The 22234-nt window shown below is 37.8% G+C and overlaps 1 protein-coding gene across 3 annotated transcripts in view; it reads right to left on the bottom strand.

Moving 5' to 3' along the window:
- The window catches only part of LOC136867332 (uncharacterized), a 78867-nt gene that overhangs the window by 3226 nt on the left and 53407 nt on the right, over positions 1–22234 (bottom strand). For all 3 annotated transcript variants that reach the window (XM_067144492.2, XM_067144491.2, XM_067144493.2), the window contains exons 3-5: positions 20026–20195; positions 19694–19910; positions 15564–15746 (exon numbers count right to left, since the gene is read on the bottom strand). In XM_067144492.2, coding sequence (XP_067000593.2) covers positions 15564–15746; positions 19694–19910; positions 20026–20195 — 570 coding nt within the window. The remainder of the gene's footprint in view (positions 1–15563; positions 15747–19693; positions 19911–20025; positions 20196–22234) is intronic.

A 22234-nucleotide genomic window follows, 5' to 3' on the forward strand; every position in this document is an offset into this window, starting at 1 on the left:
CCTTCCGGGGTTGTGTAAAATTTTGGATCTTCATGCCCAGTAAGCCGGCGAAGTGCGGTATCAAGCTGATGGCTATGACAGATGCTAGGACCTCCTATTTTTATACTGGGAGAGGATCAGATGGAAAAGGCCTCACAGATGCAGAAAAGTCTCTTAGCGTTCCAACACAATCGCTGATTAAGTTGTCAAAACCTATTCATGGTAGCAACAGGAATATTACTGGTAACAACTGGTTCAGCTCAATGGAAGCAGTGGTGGAGCTCCGAGAAAGAGGGTTGACATATGTAGTTACTGTGAAAAAGAACAAAAGACTGTTGCCACCGGAGTTCACGGCAATCAAGGGCAGAGCTCTGAAAGATGAGTTGTACGGTTTTACCCTCGACGGAAAAACAACACACTTTTCGTCAAAGGTGAAGAACAACAAGGTTTTGAACATAATTTCTTCAATGCATCATTCCAAGGGTAAAAGTGAAGATGGAAAGGCTGTCATGAACAGTTTCTACAATGAAACAAAGGGTGGCGTAGATGCTCTTGATTACAAGTGCGCTCTCTACAGCACGCAAAGGAAGGATGTGAGGTGGCTGTTATGTGTCTTCAGTGCAGTGCTGAATATAGCACTGGTTAATTCCTTTATAGTTCACAAATGCTTCGTTTAAAGTAAATTCGAACCCAGATTCAACTTCATAGAAAAGCTAGCCTTACAACTCATAGAATCTCACCTGAAAGGCAGAGTTTTGAACCCACGCATCAGTAAAGACTTGAAGATGTGGATCAAAAAAGTACTGAATATTGATCCAGAAACGGTCCCCCTTCTTTCATCTCTCAATGACAGGATTCCAAAGAAGAAGTACTGCTCATTGTGCTCGTACAAGAAACATCCGCAAACCGGTTACAGGTGTGTGAAGTGTAACAATCCTATTTGCCTTGAATGTTCACGGAAGGTGTGCTTGAAATGACTGCAGGAAACTAAAAGTGGTCTAGTTCTTATTCGACAGAAGCTTTCAGATGATAGCAGCCAAGGAATAACATCCTCCTGTGGGTGGGGGCGGTAGAATAACACCCACGGTATCCCCTGCCTGTTGTAAGAGGTGACTAATAGGGGCCCCAGGGACTCTGAACTTTGGAGCGTGGGTTGGCGACCACAGGGCCCTCACCTGAGTCCTGGCATTGCTGCCCCTTACTTGTGCCAGGCTCCTCACTTTCATCTATCCTATCCGACCTCCCTTGGTCAACTCTTGTTCCTTTCTGACCCTGACGGTATTACGTATGGAGGCCTGGGGAGTCTTTCATTTTCATGCCCTTCATGGCCCTTGTCTTCCTTTGGCCGATACCTTCATTTTTCGAAGTGTCGGACCCCTTCCATTTTTCGCTCTGATTAGTGTTATACAGATGATGGTTGCCTAGTTGTACTTCGTCTTAAAACAATTATCATCACCACTAGGAATAACATAGGTGCAGTTTTCTTTCAGATGATGACTGCCAGTAACTGTCGAAGAATATGAAAAGTGTAAATTCTGTTCCTCTTTAGTCTCTGTTTATGAACATTATTTCAAAGAATAACAGTTCTTGCAATTTTTCCTGTTTATGAAGTTCATTTCAAAGTTCACAGTTTCTGTATTTTGTTTCTGTTTATAAATTTTATTTGAAAGCTTATTTTCTCCCTCCCTGTGGAATTTAAAATTCCTTTAAAATGTGCAATTTTAATTGAATCGTTAGTAAGTTCAGCTTCAGTTTCATATTCTGGGAATTCGTTGATATTTTGAATTTTCGTGGATGTGAGTCTCTCATGCTCACGTGTCGCTACGGAGTGGTTAAGAGTACGTGTTGTGTTATGGGTTAACCGAACTTTGCTTAACCGAAACCCGACTTAACCGAAATGCTGAGGCAAAATTGTATTTTAATATTTTGTTTTTACCCTCTCGTTCTTAGCCGTCGATATTAGTAATTCTCTTGCTATATGTGCTGAGAGCTACTAGGCACACCCTACGGTATGTTTATATTATGACTTATGCCAGAGTGCATGTGTAGCATAAAACAAAACAGTTTCTTAACCTCTAGTTCGTTCCATGATACATTTTTTCTTGAACAAGCATGAATTATTATTATTATTATTATTATTCGTCATGAAGATTATCCAGACGACTCTCACCTTGACAATAGCAGTTCTGAGATTCGAGTTATAGCAGATGATGGATTTAATGCATTGATCTCAAATTTTTATTAAAATACAACCACATGGTTTAATTACAGTACTGTAATAAAATTACTGTATACAGTATTCAGTTCAGTAGTAACAAAAAAATTATTTCATTATTTCAGATTGCTTTGCACTTTGTTGAACAAAGCAATGAATCTACACCAGCTTATGTATTGTTGATCAAACGGTGGTGTGACATAGCTGCAAGACAGTGCTGCAGCAAGAAAATTCAGAAGAAAATCACTGATTTTATTCAATGAGTGACATAATGTAAACATTTTAATGTTAATATACAGTATGCACCTTTGCTTAACAGAGTTTATGCATTTTTATTTTGACAGTTAAGTTCCGAAAATATTTACCATGTGTCATCCAAAAAAATGCATCAACCGAAGTGGCTCCACCCCCTTTATTTTGGATAAACGGGGTTCTACTGTAATGGAGGCCACTGTGTAGGCTACTTGGAGCCACAGGCAGTGCTAATGCACTATGAGAGACTCAGTCCCTTTTACAAAAATTGATGCCTGCTAAGCCATCTGATGGCCATGCATCTCATTAGGTGTACTAGTTATCAACTGATGAGCCCAAATTGGCACACTGGGGTGAAATACTGGCAACCAAGAGTGAGTTAGCTGGAAAATTTGTAATGTCCAATAACGGACCATTTATATTGGAATTAAGTGGTATGTTCCAAGCTATCAGTGGGGAGATGGTGTAGAATGATATTAGTAGATGAATAAGCTTGAGGGGAGCTTTCAATGGTGCAAAAGACCATAATACAAAGATAAAATTGGAATTCAAGAGGACAGATTGGGGTAAATATTCATTTGTACGAAGAGGAAATAGGGATTGGAATAATTTACCAAGGGAAATGTTTGATAAATTTCCAGTTTCCTTAAAATCATCTGCCACTTGGGTGGTGGCTCTAAATGCAGATCAGTGATTGATTGATTGATTGATTGATTGATTGATTGATTGATTGATTGATTGATTGATTGATTGAACTCTGTTGGTAAAAGTCTGTGTATGGATAAATATCAACATCACTGGTGGTTAAGCGATGCCCTTCTATTGTCTTCTTTAATGCAGGGAAGAATTGGAAGTCTCTGAGCAACAGGTTGGAACCATAGGGGGCATGGTTCAGGCGGTCCTGACCGAAGGTGGCAATATGGTTGACTTTAAATACTACAATGTGCCGTATCACATTTTTGTGCAGAAGGATGATTCCTGCTGTGTAAAAAGAGAGGTTTCTGTCATCTAATTGAATTTTTTAGTCGTGTCATTGCAGTAGATGCCCATTCTCCATGCTTGCTGGTACCGGTACACACTATTCTGCTGGCCTGTCTTTAACACAGCACTGCACCTGAACAATGAAATTCCACAACAAACAAGGAAGGATGCTTGTGTAACACAACACATTGACAACCCATCAGGTTTATGCATTCTCTGGAAATAAAATGGCAAAAACTTATTTTCCGACTATCCTAAGTAGGTAAGTATGACATTATACTAATTTATTTATTTATTTGTGTCAGTAGCACAATATAAATTATAGATGCATATTGCAAAATTAAATTAAATACATGAAATTACAATATTTACATAAAATTATACAGTTATTTACAAAATCTGCATCATTTGTTTTCATTTCTTTTCTTCTTAGGTTAACACAGTTTTTAGATTCAATTATGTTTTGTATTAACCGCTGTTTTCACTGAATTTTATCACAGTGCGTTGTTTTTTGCTCCATATGATGATGTTCTTTTCTGACCCAGGCAATATTAGATTTGCAAGACCTAGCGAGTCATTCATTTTCACACCCTTCTCGTCATTACCCTTTCCTTTTCAAATACCCTACTTCTTTGAAGAATCAGAACTCTTCTGATTAGAAATAAGAGCAGATGATTGCCCAGATGTGTGCTTACCCTTAAAACCTATTACCACCACTACCTTCTAACAAAAGATGAGGATATTAATTGGCCCTGGTCTGTGGACAAATAACTATTGTGGTAAGATCAAGTTTTAACAAAGCTACTGAACATGCTTACATACTGATCAAAATGAGTAGTTTCTCCTAATAACTGGCATACCATACTTCGCTTTTATATCTGTACTGTCATTTCACTATGGCATTCTGTGAAAGAGACATTGCTATATGGAAGACATCCAACGTTTCTACAGTTCAATGATGAAAAGGGCAATTTGCTGGTCGAATGGAAGAAAGTGAGAGATTGATGATGAAGCTACTTCAAGAGAATCTAAACTGAGGAATAACATTGGTCAACATCATACATTGATGGCAATGAAAGACAAATAAAATAACTGAATATCATTAAGTCTACAGACTGAGTGAGCTGGCTGCACAGTATAAGTCGTGAAACTGTAAGCTTGCATTCAGGAAATGATAGGTTCAAACCCCACCATTGGTAACCTATAAGATGATTTACTGTGGACTCTCCATTTTCATACCAAGCAAATTCTGGGACTAGCACATGATGTGGGCTTTTGGGCTTATGCCTTGTCAATAAAACAAGTTGAAACTCTTCACGGTTTGCAGAGAACTTTGTTCCACTTCTTCAGAAGAAAATCTTGACTGTTCAAGGAAGTTATTTATAAGCTATAAATTTCATTTTTGTTCCATGTTGAAGTGCAATTATAAGAAATAAATTCACAAGAAGGTCTATCTTTTCAATACAATATATCAAGTAAATGATATCACATCAGTCTTGGGACTACTTTCAGCCACTTAGTGGCCTTCTTCAGCCAAATATGAATTAAACAGATTATAACTAAAACATGAATGTATACCAGACAAAGACAATGTTGCAGGAATAATTATAACACTAAAATACATATAATAACAAGAAATATGGTTATGATCTTCTTGTCATTCATATGATGTCTTCTTTAGGTTGACTTAGGACCTCAGGCAAAGAAGTAAATCTGGAAATGATAGTCAGAATTAGGAATGAATAAACATACAGAAAAGAAATTAAAAAGGAGAAAAATTATTTATGAGACTCATCTCTAATGTCTGATGTAGAACAAGCACTGATTTGCTGGAGGAATCAGGCAGTCCATGTAAACAAAGGAGTGGATAGGGAACAAGCAAGCACTGACTTGTAGGAAGGAGGCAATGTAAACAAAGGAGTACATAAGGAGAGGAGGGGGAGGGGTAGGAGGAGGGGGAGGGTAGGAATGTCTAAGGTGGGGCTTAAGAATGTGGACAGAAAAGACTGCTACTGAAAGGGGAATTTAAAGAGATTATAAAAAAAGGAATTATTTTTATCTGAGACATGATTACTAAAGATAGGAATTAAAAGGACAAATAAAATGTTTGATTTCTATGAAATTTCATTTAGATTTCAGTTAGAATTGAAAAACTGTTCCAGGTGGAGAAAACAATTTTCTGTAATATTGAGCAGGGGCCTTTTTGTATAACTTTGAGAATTTTCATGTCTTGGTTGATATTAGTGAACTTATGGTTAGTATCACCCATGTGCTGTCCCATGGCCGAAAATCTGTTATGTATCAGGGCGTTAACATGCTCTAAGTATGTTATAAGGAAGCTCCTACCTGTTTGACTGAAATAAGAAGCATTACAATTATTACAATCGAGTCTATAAACACCTGACTTGGTGAACTTATTGCTATGATTAATAGAATCGGTATTGTGTAAAATATCTATATTTTTGTTGCAAGTTTTGAAGGCTATTTTGACGTCATGATTTTTAAATATATTTGTGATTTGGTAGACTTGTTTATTATTAAACATAAAAGTAGATAACAAATTGTTGTGAGTTTTTCTTTTGTTAAGGTGGTTGAAGGTTGGTGTTTATGTTTATTAATGATTTTCTCTATAAAGGAGCTGTTGTAACCATTAAATTTAGCTATACTGTGAATGGTGTTTAATTAGTTTTTTAAAGTTCTTTTTTAGACAGCGGGATGCTAAATGTGCGGTGTTCCATACTATGGTACGCTGCACATTTATGGGCATGTGGGTGTATGGAATCTTGATGGATTGTGTTAGCGGTATGTGTTGGTTTTCTAAAAATCTTGTAGCTCAGTGAACCAGGTTGTCTGATGATTGTTAGATCTAAATAATTGAGTATTTTATTGTTCTCTGATTCTAGTGTAAACTTGATATGTGGGTCAATGTGATCAAGATTGGATAGATTGGTGATGGCACCAGTTGCACTTTCGTTCATGATCACAAGAGTGTCGTCCATGTATCTTGTCCGAAAAATATTACTAAAGATGTTATTATTATTATTATTATTATTATTATTATTATTATTATTATTATTATTATTATTATTATTATTATTATTATTATTATTATTATCATTATTATTATTATTTTGGTGTGTTCTAAATGATCTAGATAGACTTCAGCTAGGATGCCTGATGCCAGAGATCCAATAGCTAAACCATTTTACTGATAAATGGTATTATCAAATATGAAATAATTGTTATTCAAAACCATTTGTAGAATAGAGATGAGGCCACTGTGTCTATATAAATTGTTGTGATAATGGAACAAATTTTTGAAATTGGGATGCTGGGGTACATGTTAACAATATTGACGGAATGGAGAGAATCTTCTTCTTTTTTTGCTACTGTTTCTTCCCACACCTGTGGGGTCGCAGGTGTGTGAACTGTGTCGCACATGTGGATTCGGCCCTGTTTTATGGCTGGATGCACTTCCTGACACCAACCCTATATGGAGGGATGTAATCACTATTGTGTGTTTCTGTGGTGGTTGGTAGTGTAGTATCTGAATATGATGAGGAGAGTGTTGGGATGGACACATACACCCAGTCCCCGAGCCAAAAGAATTAATCAGAAGCGATTAAAATCACCAACCCTGCCGGAAATAGAAGCCGGGACCCTCTGAACCAAAGGCCAGTACGGAATGGAGGGAATATTTGGGTTGAATAGCAACATGATTTAGTTTTTCAACCAATTCATTAGTGTCGTTAACGGAATTCCCAGGAAAAAAATGGTAATTTCTTTTGAGGAAATGTTGGATGAACTGTGAAATTTTATATAAAGGACTGGGTCTGTAATTAATGGAAGTACAACTGATGCCATCACCATTCTATCCAATCTTAATCACATTGACCCACATATCAAGTTTACACTAGAATCAGAGAACGATAAAATACTCAATTATTTAGATCTAATGATCATCAGACAACCTGGTTCGTTGAGCTACAAGATTTTTAGAAAACCAACGCAAATCGCTAACACAATCCATCAAGATTCCATACATCCACATGCCCATAAATGTGCATACAATAATATGGTACATCACGCTTTTAGCATCCCGCTGTCTAAAATAGAACTTAAAAACGAAATAAACACCATTCGCAGTATAGCTAAATTTAATGGCTACAGCAGCTTCTTTATAGAGAAAATAATTAATAAAAATAAAATAAACACCAACCTTCAACCACCTTAACAAAAGAAAAAACTCAAAACAATTTGTTATCTACTTTTCTGTTTAATAATAAGCAAGACTACTGAATCACAAATATATTTAAAAAGCATGACGTCATAATTACCTTCAAAACTTGCAACAGAAATACAGATATTTTACACAATACAAGTTCTATTGATTATGACAATAAATTCACCAAGTCAGGTGTTTATAAACTCAATTATTGTAATAATTGCAATGCATCTTATGTCAGTCAAACAGGTAGGAGCTTCCCTACAAGATACATAGAGCATGTTAACCCCCTGAAATATAACAGGTTTTTGGCCATGGGACAGCACATGGGTGATATTAACCATAAGTTCACTAATATCAACCAAGACATGAAAATTCTCAAAGTCGTACTGAAAGGCCCCCTGCTCAATATTGTGAAAAATTGTTTTATCCATTTGGAGCAGTTTTACAATCCTAACTTCAATCTAAATGAAATTTCAGAGAAATCAAACATTATATTTCACTTTTTCATTCTATCTTTAGTAATCATGTCTCAGATAAAAATAATTCTTTCTTTTATAATCTCTTTAAATTCCCTTTTCAGCAGCAGTCTTTCTTTCCGCATCTTTCAGCCTCACCTTAGACACCCCTTCTCTCCTTCTCCCCCTCCCACTCCACCCCCTCCTTGCCCCTTCCCCACCCTTCTTTACACCCTCCCTTTCTCTTCTTATTTACTCCTTTGTTTACATTGCCTCCTTCCTACAACAAGTCAGTGCTCGCTTGTTCCCTATCCACTCCTTTGTTTACATGGACTGCCTTCTTTCTCCAGCAAGTCATTGCTTGTTCTAAATCAAATCAAATCAAATCAAATCAAATCAGAATGTCTTTATTTGCAAATGAGGTGTTTATTTACCATGGTGGCAAATGGTACACTAAAATACATTATTGTCAAGCACTAAATTTTAATTAACAAGAGAAGAAGAAAATTTTCCTAGAATAAATATTATACAATTTACGCTGACAATTTTTTCTATTAAACACACAGCTCATCCTTAATAAATTTATATTGTTTACAAAATTCTACTTATAATATCTCCTGTACAAACATAGTCAACTCATATCCAGTATGTGGAATTACTTCAAATAATAATAAACAACTGGTATAAGATTAAAATTTACATTGCATTTATTTATTTATTTTTTGCCCATTTTGGAACCTAAGTAGCATAACGACCTGCTGCGTCTTAACCAGAGCCCCTTTTGCCACCACTTTTCAGAGTTCATGAAGGGCCTTCACAGCTACCGTAGCGGTCCCAGGGCCCTCAATGTCCCCACTACATCAGACATTAGAGGCGAGTCTCATAAATAATTATTCTCCTTTTTAATTTCTTTTCTGTATGTTTATACATTCCTAATTCTGGCTATCATCTCTAGATTTACTTCCTTGCCTGGGGTCCTAAGTCATCTTGTAGAAGACATCATATTATGACAAGAGAATCATAACCATAATTTTTGTTATTATATATATTTGAATGTTGTAATTATTCCTGCAACATTGTCTTTGTCTGATATACATATGTTTTAATTATAACATAATCTGTTTAATTCTTATTTGACTGAAGAAGGCCACTAAGTGGCTGAAACTAGTCCCAAGACTGATGTAATATCATTTACTTGATATATTGTATCGAAAATTTATTTCTTATATGTTCAAGGAAGTCCTCTACAATAATGAGGGTTTGAATTTAAGAATATTTTACTATTGGAGAATTATAGTGGTACGCTTGTTCATCACCAGGTGGCTCGGGAGCCATAGTATCCCTGTAAATGAGGTCGTATGTTGATATAGATATTGATTCCCATAGGAACCTGAAATATTTGTCCTGAATGAGTAAATTCATAATTCAAATATATATGGTCAGTTATTGGACATTATAAATTTTCCAGCTAACTCATTCATGGTTGCCGGTGTTTCATCCCAGTGTGCCAATTTGGGCTTATCAGTTGATAACTAGAACACTTACCAAGACATATTGAGCTACAGGTAGTGCCAATGCACTGCCTGCCTCTTTTACAAAAATTGATGGCTGCTAGGCTCGCGAGATATCTGGTGACGAACGAGCGTGCCACTACAATTCTTCGAGGGTAAAATATTCTTAAATTCAAACCCTCATTGTTGTAGAAGATTTCCTCATGAACAGTTGAGATTTTCTTGTGAAGATGTGAAGCAAAGTTCTCTGCGAAATGTAAAGAGTTTCACCTTGTTTTCTTGACATGGCATAAACCCAAAAGCCCATATCATCTCTACAAGTATGGGCTGTGAAAGCATCAATGTTAACAAAATACTGGGACTATTACATAATTAGAGTTATGGCCACTTTCAAATCCTAGCTTTTACCCATCCCAATGTCACTGAAAAGTAACATGAGTTGGAGTGACATTAAGCAGATAGAAAGAAAAAATTTCTTCAACCAAATGAAGCCAAGGAAAGTTACTGGGCTCAAATAAACTTAGCAGAGCTGTGGTGCTCTCAATGGTGGAATGCAGCAGACTGGTAAAAATTACCTGTATTCTTCAACCAAGTAGTTAAAGAGGAACAAGTATTGACTGACTGGCAACAGAGCATCTCTGTACCCATCTTCAAAAGGAAGGAAAGTGTGGTAATTTCTAGACAATCTGATTTATAAGACATGTGATAAGGGTCATTGAGTTCATTCTTGACAAACATGTTCATGAAATTATCAAGCTGAATTTTATGAATATTGCAGTAAAACCAGTGCAATCCATGCTTCTAGTTGACAACCACAATGATTAGTGCAAGCCAGGCTATCTTGTTTCCCTGCACTCTGAGAAGGGCTTTGATTGCTTACCAGATCACTTAATTTAGCTAGCACTTCAAAAACACAATGTCCCAGAGTACCTTATCAGCCACGTGCAGCTGCCACATGCACTGCCTAGAAACTATCTTCCAGCCACTGCAGTAGCATCAATAACTTCTGCATTTCATCAAAATCTACCAAGGCTCGGCCTCATTATCACTTCAGTTCATCCTTGTAGTGAACACATTTATGGCAGACCTGAACCAACCAATACTCTGGGTCATCATGCTAGACAATAAAAGCAAACTTGATCTCCAATGCCAAATTTAAGAAAGGAATGTCTCATTGACTAATTGAATCAAGAAAAAGAAACCTAACACAATCAAATCAAATCAAATCAAATCAAATCAAATCAAATCAAATCAAATCAAATCAAATCAAATCAAATCAAATCAAATCAAATCAAATCAAATCAAATCAAATCCAATCCAATCCAATCCAATCCAATCCAGTCCAGTCCAGTCCAGTCCAGTCCAGTCCAGTCCAGTCCAATCCAATCCAATCCAATCCAATCCAATCCAATCCTGATCTGCATTTAGGGCAGTCACCCTGGTGGCAGATTCCCTATCTGTTGTTTTCCTAGCCTTTTCTTAAATGATTGCAAAGAAACTGGAAATTTATTGAACATCTCCCTTGGTAAGTTATTCCAATACCTAATTCCCCTTCCTATAAACCAGGGCCTCTCAAACGCCCAAAATCTCACACGTACAAACCGCGGCGTAGAGTTCCTGTGCACAGTGCATTGGTCCCACTCGGCTCGGACCAACGCTTTGTCTCTGGGCTACTCGGCTAAGCTTGGCTCAACTCGGCTCGGATTTGGAGTGCTACAGAGCAAATGAGGAATAGGGAGACAGGGGCAGCGAGTGAGACAGCGCTATTGCTCCAAATCGAGGAGTTGGGGTCTGCACTCTGGTCAACCAAGCGAAGTCGTCTTTTGCACCGTGCACAGTGCATGCACCCTGAGAGGCCCTGCTATAAATGAATATTTGCCCCAATTTGTCCTCTTGAATTCTAGCTTTATCTTCATATTGTGATCTTTCCTACTTTTAAAGACACTACTCAAAATTATTAGTCTACTGATGTCATTCTACGCCATCTCTCCACTTAGTCGAGCAGCTCATCTCCTTTCTCCCAGGTCTTCCCAGCCCAAACTTTGCAACATTTTTGTAACACTACTCTTTTGTCGGAAATCACCCAGAACAAATCGAGCTACTTTTCTTTGGATTTTATCCAGTTCTTGAATCAAATAATACTAGTGAGGGTCCCATACTCTGGAACCATACTCTAGTTGGGTTCTTATCAGAGACTTATATGCCCTCTCCTTTTCATTCTTAGTACACCACCTAAATAACCTCATAACCACGTGCAGTGATCTGTACCCTTTATTTACAATCATATTTATGTGATTACCCCAATGAAGAAGATCTTTCCTTATATTAACACCTAGGTACTTACAATGTTCCCCAAAAGGAACTTTCACCCCATCAATGCAGTAATAAAAACTGAGAGGACTTTTCCTATTTGTGATACTCACAACCTGACTTTTAACCCCGTTTATCATCATACCATTGCCCACCGTCCATCTCAAAACACTATCGAGGTCATCCTGCAGCCGCTCACAATATTGTAACTTATTTATTACTCTGTACAGAATGACATCATCTGCAAACAGCCTTATCTCTGATTCCACTTCTTTACACATATCATTGATATATATATAAGAAAACATAAAGGTCCAATAATACTGCCTTGAGGAATTCCTCTCTTAATTATTACAGGGTCAGATAAACATTCGCCTACTCTAATTCTCTGAGTTCTATTTTCTAGAAATATAGCAACCCATTCAGTCACTCTTTTGTTTAGTCCAGTTGCACTCTTTTTTGTTAGTAGTCTCTTCTTTTCAAAAGTGATTGTGAACAGAATTTTGCCATCATCACATTATTTCTTCACTGCATATTAGTGTTATTTTTTTTACATTAAAATACTACTACAGTATTCCACTAATACATATGGATATCCACTATCAATCATACAACATTTATGGCTTTGTGCTGGGCCAAGCATTCGGGAACTCAGTACCGTTATGCATGGAACATTGGCTGGTTACTGCCTGTAGTATGTCAACAGAATGAAGCACAACTGCATCCTGCTTGGCAGACATTAACTCCTTATGAGAAAACAGTTCTAACTCCAGGGGTCCTTCAAGCTGGCCCCAGAGTGCACTGTTGTTTAAAGTAGACTAATAATAATGCATGTCTGACTGTGTAAAGTGATCATACAGAATACTGACATAATATACAATTACAAGACAGATAAGATAGTGTTAGTAATATCTAGAGAGGCTAGATCCCAATGACACTTACACAGAAGCCACCCCTCTGTAATATCAACTGCCAAAATCTTAACAATGGAACAAACAGAGCAAACAAAAATTCACTGCAGTCTTAATACTCTAACACAGAGGTGCTCAGCTAGGCATCCGCTGAGGCTAGCCCAGTGTAGCTGGGCTGGCTTGACGTAAATGCGGGCAGCTTACGTTGCAAGCCATGTCACAGTGAAGCGAGAGAGCGAATACACTTTGCAGGGAAGTGTGGGAGCATTGATGTTCGATTGTGATTACGATGCTCTCCTCCACTACCCATCGAAGTGCTGATTGGGGTACATTATTTAAAATAACACTTTATAATTCCAACAAAACAAAAAAAAAAAACTGACCTTTTCGAGATATTCCAGTTTGATTTATACTGTGCTCAATATGAACTATCAGTTTTATTTTCTGATATTTATTCATTCAAAGAAAACTTGTACATTATATTTTTTGTGTTACACTCTATAAAGGTACAGGGTTTAAGCATACAAGCTATGATTTACAATTCCTTGGATGGGAATGACGGTATTTCCATTTAACCAAAGTAAAACTCCTGTTATACATTAAGCAAAAAGTAATATAATTACATAATGCAACAATGATTTTGCACAGTTTTGTAGTGTTGTGTGTCTTTCCCTGTTTAGTGAATGTCTGAAAATAGTATTTAAAATTTAACAGATGTCCGGTGATAATAGCTAGCCTCTAAATGGCGAGAATGAGTTTCATCATGAGTGAGGACATAGATATTTACTATCCAAGATTGAAGTACAACAATAATGTAAATGTATCTATCAGACAGATATACAGTATGTTTACAAATAAATAACCTCACTGATTTTATTCCCGGTAAGCATGATTGGATTGTTGGTGAGTTTATCAGATAATTTAAACTCAAACAATCACAAGCTGCAGCTTATCCACTTGAACTCTGTATTATATTAAAACTGTTTCTAAAGCACCTCTTAAAATGTAATAGTGTAAATTGTAATTCATTACGTACATTATAAAAATATTTGAAGTTAATAATAACTAGCAGTTTCCTGCTGGCTCCGCCCGCAATGTACAAAGTATGGTGTTGTTCGTCACTATCCTCACGGGTGTATTTGGAAAGTTTTGAGTTAATGAAATAAAGTACATGATCTGCTGTGGTAATAGAATGTAATATTATGTCAACAAAACACTTGAAAATACATCACACAAAGAAATTGAATTAAACGTTCCTTGGAACAACACTACGCGCCGAACTGTTAAAAAGTCCTTCAGAGATCTTCATCGTGAAGACAAATGTACTCATAACTTTTCTCACAATCTACCAATTTAAGTAGTTATTACCTCAAAAGAAAGCGCTTGATCCACTGAGTGTTTTTAGACCAAAACGAACTGTGTACCTCAATTAGAACGAAAGATATGATTGCTTCGATGAGAATTTTTTTTTTTAGAAATGAGACATCAAATTGAATGTGCACTCATAACTTTCCTCAGAATCAACCAATTTGAATAGTTAAGAGCTGAAATGAAAGAGCTTGATCCACTGAGTGCTCTTAGGCCAAAACAAACTCTGTACCTCAATTAGAACCAAAGATATGATTGCTTCAAAGAGACAAATCTGTGCATGAATACCTTTCAGTTAAAAAATGAAGGAAATCGACCGGATAGAATGGCCGGACTTACTGACTTTATTTTTCATAATTTTCTTAAATATATAGATAATGTTATTTGCTTTATATCCCACTAACTGCTTTTCAGATAGATATGCCAAGGTGCCGGAATTTAGTCCTGCAGGAGTTCTTTTACGTGCAATAAATCTACCAACACAGGGCTGATGTATTTGAGCACCTTCAAATACCATCGGACTGAGCCAGGATCGAACCTGCCACATAGGGGTCAGAAGGCCAACCATCTGAGTCACTCAGTCCAGCATGTTTGAAGTTGTAGGCCTAACTCTTTATTGTATCCGGTCAAAATACATAAACTCCAATGACATAAATTGAAAATGATGTGGATTTCTGCCCTCTTTCTTTCATTATTTTCTGCCTTCATTTCAAGTGATTGAGAGCGACTTCATGGCCTGTGACATAGCCACGTCACTGTGGTTGAATAACATTCGCTCATCGCTCAGTGCTGGGCGCCCACGGGATGGAATGCTCAGGGTGAGCACCTCTGCTCTAACAAGTATAGTAGTAATATTTTCTGTTAGTAAATAGTGATTATGGCTGTAAATATACAAGATCCATCTTTATCTAAATTCAAAAGCAATATTTATAAATGATTTGGTGTATACCTTGAGACACAGCATTGTAGCTTTGGTGCTTTCATTGATATTATTACAGTTATATCATTCTGTTATGTAATTTCATTGTCCTTGCCTATTAATTCCATATACCTAATTTCTCTGTATTGGATCATCACGATGGTACTCATGTACTTCTGTATAAAAATAAATTACAAGTAAAAATTAATTATCACTACCTATATTACTCATTGTGTGTCTTTCCCATCTCTGCGATGAAGAGAAAAATCTGTGTGTAACAGACACTCGATTAAGAGAGATAAGTGCTAGTTTGAATGTACAGGAAGAATAGCAGAAGACATTTCATACTGAAGATTTAAAGGCTAAATTAGAGTAGAAATACTGAATAAAGCTGTGCGTATGGATTGGCTAAAAATATAAATAGCTTTACGAACCTAAGAGTTTAGAGCGATTATAAACTGATTTACGTATTTGGAACAGCAGATTCATGTTACCGCAGACTACCAAAGTTAATGGTAACCATATTGAAACTGCCGTGTATAAATAAATTGCTGTTTCTTTTATTTCTTCGGTGTCTTCACATGGTTGGTATCCCATCACGCTGTCTTGCTCAAAACCTAGGAAGGAAAATTCTCAGTTAATACTCGAATTTTTAATATGGGTGTACATGTAATTGGTATAATTCAGTTTTCTTAGCCTGGAGGTAATAAGTGAGACTATAACTCATACCACTTACACACTACAGTGACTTTCTGAACCATGCATAGTTCTTTGTACAAAAGTTATTACTGATGCTGCAGGGGTTGAGGGGAGATAACTGTAATAATTAATCCATTTCCAGACATTTTCCCCCTAAACTATTTCTTCCCTCTATTTTCCCTAGCATGTTTTTCCCTAAATATATTCTTTCCTCATGTATTTTTGGCCTAAAATATTCTTCCCAGCATCATTTACTTCCAGGGCAATATTATGCACATTTTTCCCTAAATAGGTATACATCTTTTGGCAAAACTAAACTGTCCAAGAGAATTAGCAGAAGATGTTTTTGGACATCTGATATGTTACTGTACTTTTTGACACAATTAGTACCAGTGACCTTATTGCATAGACTGAGACTTTGTGTATTCAATGGTGATGAATCAGTGAGTGGTATTTGACTCAATATTTACTTTAATTTTTACATTATTGAAAATTTATGAACAAACATTTTTTGAGTTTCTAATAATTTTGCATGCCTCTAGAGTTAATACCAAATAGAATGAGACATTCCGCATTATGATAGGTGCTGTATGTTTTTCACAATTTTTCATAAGCAATGGAATTAGATATATAGATTTATCTGAGCTTAGTAAATTGATACATAAAGCACCTTCTGTCCTAATGCAGAAAACAATAGAAATCGACATATAATAGCACCGTGTGAATCAGTGAATCACACCTCATTTCCCTAGTACACCTCTTCAGTTATATCTTGGCAGTGCAACCAGCCTTTAAAACTGAGGACTTGACATGTACATTCATCATCATCATCACCATCATAATTTTACAATTCCAGTTTCCTGGGTACTGTTGGCAAGCCTCTGCCACTCAGTTATATTGAGATACGTTCTGTTAATGACGTCCACCAGTATCCTTCGCCGATCTACAATGTCCATCTTGCATTGTCCATCAGTGGGTTCTTGGTCTTCCCACCATCCATTTTCCTACCAGCTTTGTTTCCAACCATATCATTCCTTAACTTGTCCAGTTTTGTTTTATGAGTTCTAGACCTCAGGAACTTTATCTCAGATGTCTGTAACCTTCATGAAGGTGCAGGTTTCAATACCATAGGTTAAGATCGATATGAAGTACTAATTGAACATCACCAGCTTTGATTTTGTAGGTACTTTGGGATTCCAGAGGAATGTTCATACTTGGTAAAAGTGAGAGCTCTTCTGCACTTTTTGCCACCTCCTTTGTGGCTATTGTGTCTCTAGAAATTACTCTGCTGAGGTATATAAAGTTTTCCACACTTTTCAGTGGATGGTTTCCTAGCATGATGTTCACTGGTTGTCCCTCTCTGTTTATTGCCATCACTATTGTTTTGGCTTTGCTTATCTTGAGATTGAATTTCTGGAACTTAATCTTCCATTCATTGGGTCTCAGCTGTAGTTTTTCCTCATTTTTCCCCCAGATCATAATGTCTTCAGTGAAGCCATTGCATTTAGTTCGCCATAGGTTTTCTTGATGTTCTTCATTGTGTCATCCATGATGGTGATAAACAATAATGGGTAGTGCTCTGTCTTGCTGGACTCCATTTTTGGTCTGGAGCCAGGATGAATGTCTGTCACTAAATCTCACACAGCTTGTACAGTGCTCATACAGCATCTGAACTTACTTCTCCAGTCTCTCTGGCACTTTCCTCTTTCTCAGGCATTCCCATATCTTCTCTCTTGAAATGCTCTCATATGTCTTCTCAATATCCAGAAAATCCATGAACAGATCTTTGCCTTTCTCCCAATATTTGTCTGTTAACATACGGACACTGTTGTGGATCTTGAGGCCTGAAGCCATACTGTTCTTCTTCTAACTGGCTCTAAGATGACTCGCAATCTGCTCCCTAAGATATTCTCAAGAATCTTAAGCCCATGAGAAAGGAGAATTATTCCCCAGTAATTAGAGCATTTTTGGTGGTTTCCTTTCCTAAACAGGGGGATAATGACACCTTGCTCCAATCAGCAGATATATTGTCATCCTTTCGAACTACATTGAGCATACTGTATAGCCATTGTAAATCCTGGACTCCTGTTGCTTTACATGTACATAACCCTAACTAACCTCATAGCACTACAGCCCTGAAGGGCCTTGGCCTACCAAGTGAAGGCCTGCAGATTATGAGGTATTATGTGGTCAGCACGGCAAATCCTCTTGGCCATTATTCTTGGCTTTCTAGACCAAGGCCGCTATCTCACTGTCAAATAGCTCCTCAATTCTAATCACATAGGCTGAGTGGACCTTGAAATAGCCCCCAGATCCAGGTAAAAATCCCTGACCTGGCTGGGAATCGAACCCAGGGCCTCCGGGTAAGAGGCAGGCACTCTACCCCTACACCACAGAGGTGGCTTTACATGTACATACAGAAAGTAAAATTATATGAGAAAAACCTGGAGAGAAATTATAAACAAACAGAAAACACGAATAGAAAAATATCAGAAAAATAGGCAGAAAATCTCATTCAAATTGGTATTTAAAATATTTCTCTTTCTGACCTATGTAACATTACAAAGTCAAATTGTCAGTACTATAATGCCAAGTCATTATCTTCTTCTTTGTATTATCCTACTGTTGGACCCATGTTATAAATCAGTGAATGCCACTTAGTTTCCTTTGGGTGCAATTTCACTGTGGAATGGTCATAGAATATAGTGTATCAATAGTATTCCTTTGTCATGGGAAGTGACTATAAAAGGTAACTCAGGGGCTCATATCTTGAGAAGCTGGGTTGGCAATCATGGGTCCTGTGCCTGAACCTGACATTGAATTCCACTTATATGTGCTAAGCTCCTTGCTTTCATCTTTCCTATCCAGTCTTCCTTGGTTTCTCTGGTGGTGCATTCTGCATCTACCCATCAACATTAACTCCAAGCTTACACAAGGAGTATTTTATTACACCACCTATTCAATACAATCCACTGTTGCATGGTTAAGTGAACATAGAAACTACCAGATTTTAAGGTACATGTTTCGCCCCTCTTTTACTGGGCATCGTCAGCCTTATTCAATCCTAAACCCAATTTTGGTCTGATAAGGTTTGATAAGGTCCTCAGACCAAAATTTGTTTTAGGATTGAATAATGATGATGATGCCTAGTAAAAGAGGGGTGAAACATGTACCTTAAAATCTGGTAGTTTCTATGTTCCTTTAACCAGGCAACAGTGGATTGTATTGAATAGGTGGTGTAATAAAATACTCCTTGTGTAAACTTAGTGACATAGCTGTTTTCAGTACAGAACAATGACGAGAATAATGGTTTGTAACATTAACTCCTCCATAGAAGTTGCTTCGCTGTTAGATGGCAACAAATAAGAATTTCAAAACTGGTATGTGGGCAGGGTGACCAGCTCCCTATAATTTTCTAAAGGTTACAGGTGGAACAAATGCTGACACACAAGAACATACACAACAGTAATTTATTGGTTTTATTCCCACTGACTACTTTTATGGTTTTTAGAAATGCTGAGGTGGTGTGGGGATTCTTCTATATGCTGGTGAATTTATCCACACAAGGCTGGCATATTTGGGTACATTTAACAATGTCAGACTGAGTGGAGATTGAACCCACTAACTCAGGCTCACAAGACCAGTGCTCCACCATCTGAACCACTCAGCTAGGTACATCACAGTAAATTTGGTCATCAGACAGAACCAACACCCTTATTAAGCTCATAGAGCTGTTCACCACAATATCCCAAGTTTAAAAATAAAATAGTTAAATGAAACTGAACCCAATTAAAATCAAACATTTTAACACTTCAATAAAAGGACATCTGATTCTGATTGATGACAAACTTCTGAAGAAAATCACCTGAAAACTTGATTTTTGAGAGAGTAAAGAGCAGCAAGACAACTACTAGAAACACCACCCTAAAACAGGCTGATCCTGTTGTGCTGTGAAACATTCCACCAAATGGACATCGTACCACGAGGAGGCGTTCCCAAGTCAGAGTCACGATTAACCATGCTGATGTGAAGAAGAATAGATCTACTGTTACTTTATGCATGTCACATAACCACCAATAATCCTGCAAACAAGAAATATTATTCAAGAAAATGTAATACAGCTTATGTCCTCTTTGTGTTATTAAAAGAACAGAAAGGATGAGAAATTTTGTAATAATATTAAAATGTTCTACTCACCAAGTACCATCTTCCAACTTGAGGAATGTGTGCTCGCAATAAACCCACGCCATAATTAAAGATCAGAGCTCCATTATCAGACACAGCTAGAGCACGCAAGTATATGGAAAAATTATCATTTGGATGAGAGCCATTCAGAACCAGGAAAGCTATTGTGTTCAGTATAAGACCTGGAATACCAGGACAGGATCAAATCAACTTAAATATATCTAGAAATAATGGAAAGGAAACGGATTAGTGACAAACAGATTCACAAAATATATATGGAAAGTAGCAAATGTGCCTGATATTCTACCTTGTATACGGATTTATGCATAAATAACTGTACATGCAGTGAGTAAGATTATATTAAATTGCATGTCTCTTAGCGCTATCCAAGAAACACTCTGTGGTACTGTTGAAATACATGGGTTGATTTTTTAATAGTGGTAACTATGCTGTAAAAATGCTGTGAAACGTAGCCAGGCAATATAATGTATACCTGAGGTAGCTTAGATTCGCACCCTTCCTCAGCGTAAATTAACTCGCCGTCCACACACCATGCACTGTGGCAGCGACAAAAACAAAAATGCAGTTATGAGCGCAGGCTCGTGGCGTACAGCTGTAACGATTTCAAAGCAAGATCAGAGGAGCTGGTTGAAAATTGAGTGCGCTAGAGGACGACAAAATGTGACAGACATGCCATGGCCTGGTTATCCTGCAGTAAGTGATGATGATGTGCAGAATATGAACGCGTTAGTGCTGGAAGATCGGAACACCACAATTCCTGAATTGGCCAATGATACAGGGCTGGCGCCTTCGACTGTGTTGCAAATCCTGAAGAAGAGAAGCGGCTGAGAATGCGGAAAATTGCCTCCAAATTGGTTCCACATGATTTGACCGAACATAAAAATGGCTGCGATATGATGCAGCTCGTACGCACTTGGAGTGCTATGAACGCGAAGGTGAGGCCTTCTTACAGTGGATAATCATTATTGCCGAGACCTGGGACAGAGCTTATGAACCACAGCTGAAACACGAATTAAATGACTGGCGTCATCACAGATCACCGCGAAAAGTAACGGTTCGGCCGACCGGAACCAATGTGAAGGCCATGCTTGATCATTGTCTATGAATGGGATGGTGTTAATATAAAACACACCATTCCCAGAGGACGTACCATTAATGTGGAGTATTACTGTGCATTTTTGCAAATGAACCAGGTAGCAGCTCTAAGAAGTAAACGAGTATACTTCCTGAATAACCCACCCATCTTTCTGCATGACAGTGCAAGGCTGCATGCAGCAGGAGCTGTGACTGAGTTGTTCAGTCGCTGGGGCTGGGAAGTGCTTTACCATCCCCCTTATTCTCCATATCTTAGCCCCTCCGACTACGATCCCACCCCTAAAATGAAAGCACCACTCTGAGGGGTCTGCTTCTGCACAGTGGATGACATTCTCCAGGCCACCGACTGCTCCATCCGCAACATCCAGAGCAGCGGCATTCAACGGCTTTTACATTGCTGGGCACGAGTGCTACACAACGGTGGTGATTACTTCAAAGGCCTGCAAAACGCTTAACATTGTAGGTATGCTATGTATCAAAATAAGAATTAGTTACCACTATTAAAAAATCAACCCATGTATTAACAGCTGCCCTTAGTGTTATTCGAAGACGATTGCAACCTCCTATGGTATTCCACAAATAACCTGCAGAATGGCAGCTTGACATCTCTCTCGCCTTCTACCCAAGGAATACCCACAAGTTTGCAGGGATTATGATGAAACTGGCATTATGTTATTCACTGTTGGCAAGCAGCCAGAGATGTTGTCATGGTAACTGGTAAGTTCATTGTTGGTCTGTGAGGATGTCCATCATCCAACGCAGAGCAGGAAACCCACAGAAAATAGTAATTTTCTCCATCATTTTGAAGAGTAAGCGAAATTATGTACATAACAAAAGTTATTTAAAATGAAGTGGTGTTTCACATATAGTCTACGGAATTTACAGAAAATCAATAGTATAAGGTACGGTAAGGGTTATACTGCCCAAAGGCAGGTCCAAACCTCTGCAGAGGTGTTCCTGAGCTGGAGTTTACGTGCGGTAGAGTGGCCAGTTTCTTTCCGCTCCTTCATTCCCTTACCCCCACCAACAGCGGGTGGCAACCCATCCAACTCCTGACCACGCCCAATGTTGCTTAACTTCGGAGATCTCACGGGATCCGCTGTTT

This window comes from Anabrus simplex, chromosome 3 (assembly GCF_040414725.1).
Source record: "Anabrus simplex isolate iqAnaSimp1 chromosome 3, ASM4041472v1, whole genome shotgun sequence".
Lineage (NCBI taxonomy): Eukaryota > Metazoa > Arthropoda > Insecta > Orthoptera > Tettigoniidae > Anabrus > Anabrus simplex.